Genomic DNA, 1,213 nt, shown 5'->3' with positions numbered 1-1,213 from the left:
TGGCTTCGGACCGGAGAGAGCTGGACGGGGGATAAATACTCTCCGTCTCCGTTGAGCTCTGCCCTCAGATCGCTCTTTTTGCTCAGCTTCATGGGCAGAGTCTGGTACTTGCTCAGCTCCATGTGGGGACTCTGCAGGAAGCGAGACAGAAAGTGAGTTAGCTTTTTAGCACTCGGATACAATACATTAGCATAATTCACGATGACATCGGGGCACGACAAGCTTAATTCGCTTCTGATTTAAAATGCTCTTCAGTCCTGATGATTGGACTCATTACTTTTTTTTTTCTGTCATCCGATGCTCTTTGACAACTCGTAGCCGTAACGCACTAAATCTCAGATGCTTTCCGTCTTTCGTAAGACGTCGGCGGGTCAGGAGGCGGTTTTCCGTTCTGCTCTGTTGCGTAACGATTTGTCCTTTTGCAGGGCGAACGTCTGAAGGATCCGAGCCGGCATCAAAGTCAGCGGGGCTCCGAGGAGTGAACGGAGAAAGGCCAGCAGAGGGAAACAGCTGGGAGGCAGCGGTGACGCCGAGCGCTACCGACAGCGACTTCAGGTGGGTCCTGGACCTTTGGGATGTGATGCTCAGGAGGCCGCCTTTTTTTTTTTCTTCTCTTTTTCTTTCTCGTATTTGCAGGAAAACATGAGCTGGGAACAAGAGGTCGGAGGGCTTCTGCAGCGTTATGTCACTGAGAGACGTAAAATGATCTGCGTTATTCTGCTTCATAAAAGAAAATATCTGTTTTAAATCTTCACTGCTGCAGTTTTCAATTAGCAGCACAGGTTTGTTATTTATTATTCTGCTGAGTTTTCGCAAACTTTCCGATTAAGTTTTAAGAAATCAGCTGATATTTAGCAGTTTTTCGTCTCCGCTCTGCTCACCAGCTGTAGATGTTTCACCATGCTGGATGTATCTCCAACAACTGGCTCCTCTGTTCAGTTTTTGATCCATTTATTGTGTGTTTTTGTGGTATTTTTGATTTTTTTTGTGGTTGCTTTGTCTCTTCATGATCGTTTTGTGTCTCGATTTCGTCATTTTGTGTCCCATTTTTCTTGTTTTCTGTCTAGTTTGTGTCACGTTTTTGTCGTTTTCCATCTTGGTTTTGTCCCTTTATGTCTTTTTTGTCTCCTTGTGGTCGTCTGTTTGTCTTGTTTTGTGTCACGTTTTTGTTGTTTTGTGTCTCATTTATGTCATAATCGATCCAGTAAGTTTT

The 1,213-nt window shown here is 44.6% G+C and overlaps 1 protein-coding gene across 1 annotated transcript in view; it reads right to left on the bottom strand.

The window, feature by feature from the left end:
• The window catches only part of ppfibp2b (PPFIA binding protein 2b), a 90,705-nt gene that overhangs the window by 17,280 nt on the left and 72,212 nt on the right, over positions 1-1,213 (bottom strand). The window contains 1 exon segment of the mRNA XM_008301644.1: positions 1-131. Within this exon segment, the coding sequence (XP_008299866.1) occupies positions 1-131 (131 nt within the window).

This window comes from Stegastes partitus, unplaced genomic scaffold (genome assembly GCF_000690725.1).
Source record: "Stegastes partitus isolate 25-593 unplaced genomic scaffold, Stegastes_partitus-1.0.2 Scaffold1694, whole genome shotgun sequence".
Taxonomy (NCBI): Eukaryota; Metazoa; Chordata; class Actinopteri; family Pomacentridae; genus Stegastes; species Stegastes partitus.
The sequence above is the reverse complement of the archived record's forward strand: the minus strand, read 5'-3'. Positions and strand labels throughout refer to the sequence as shown.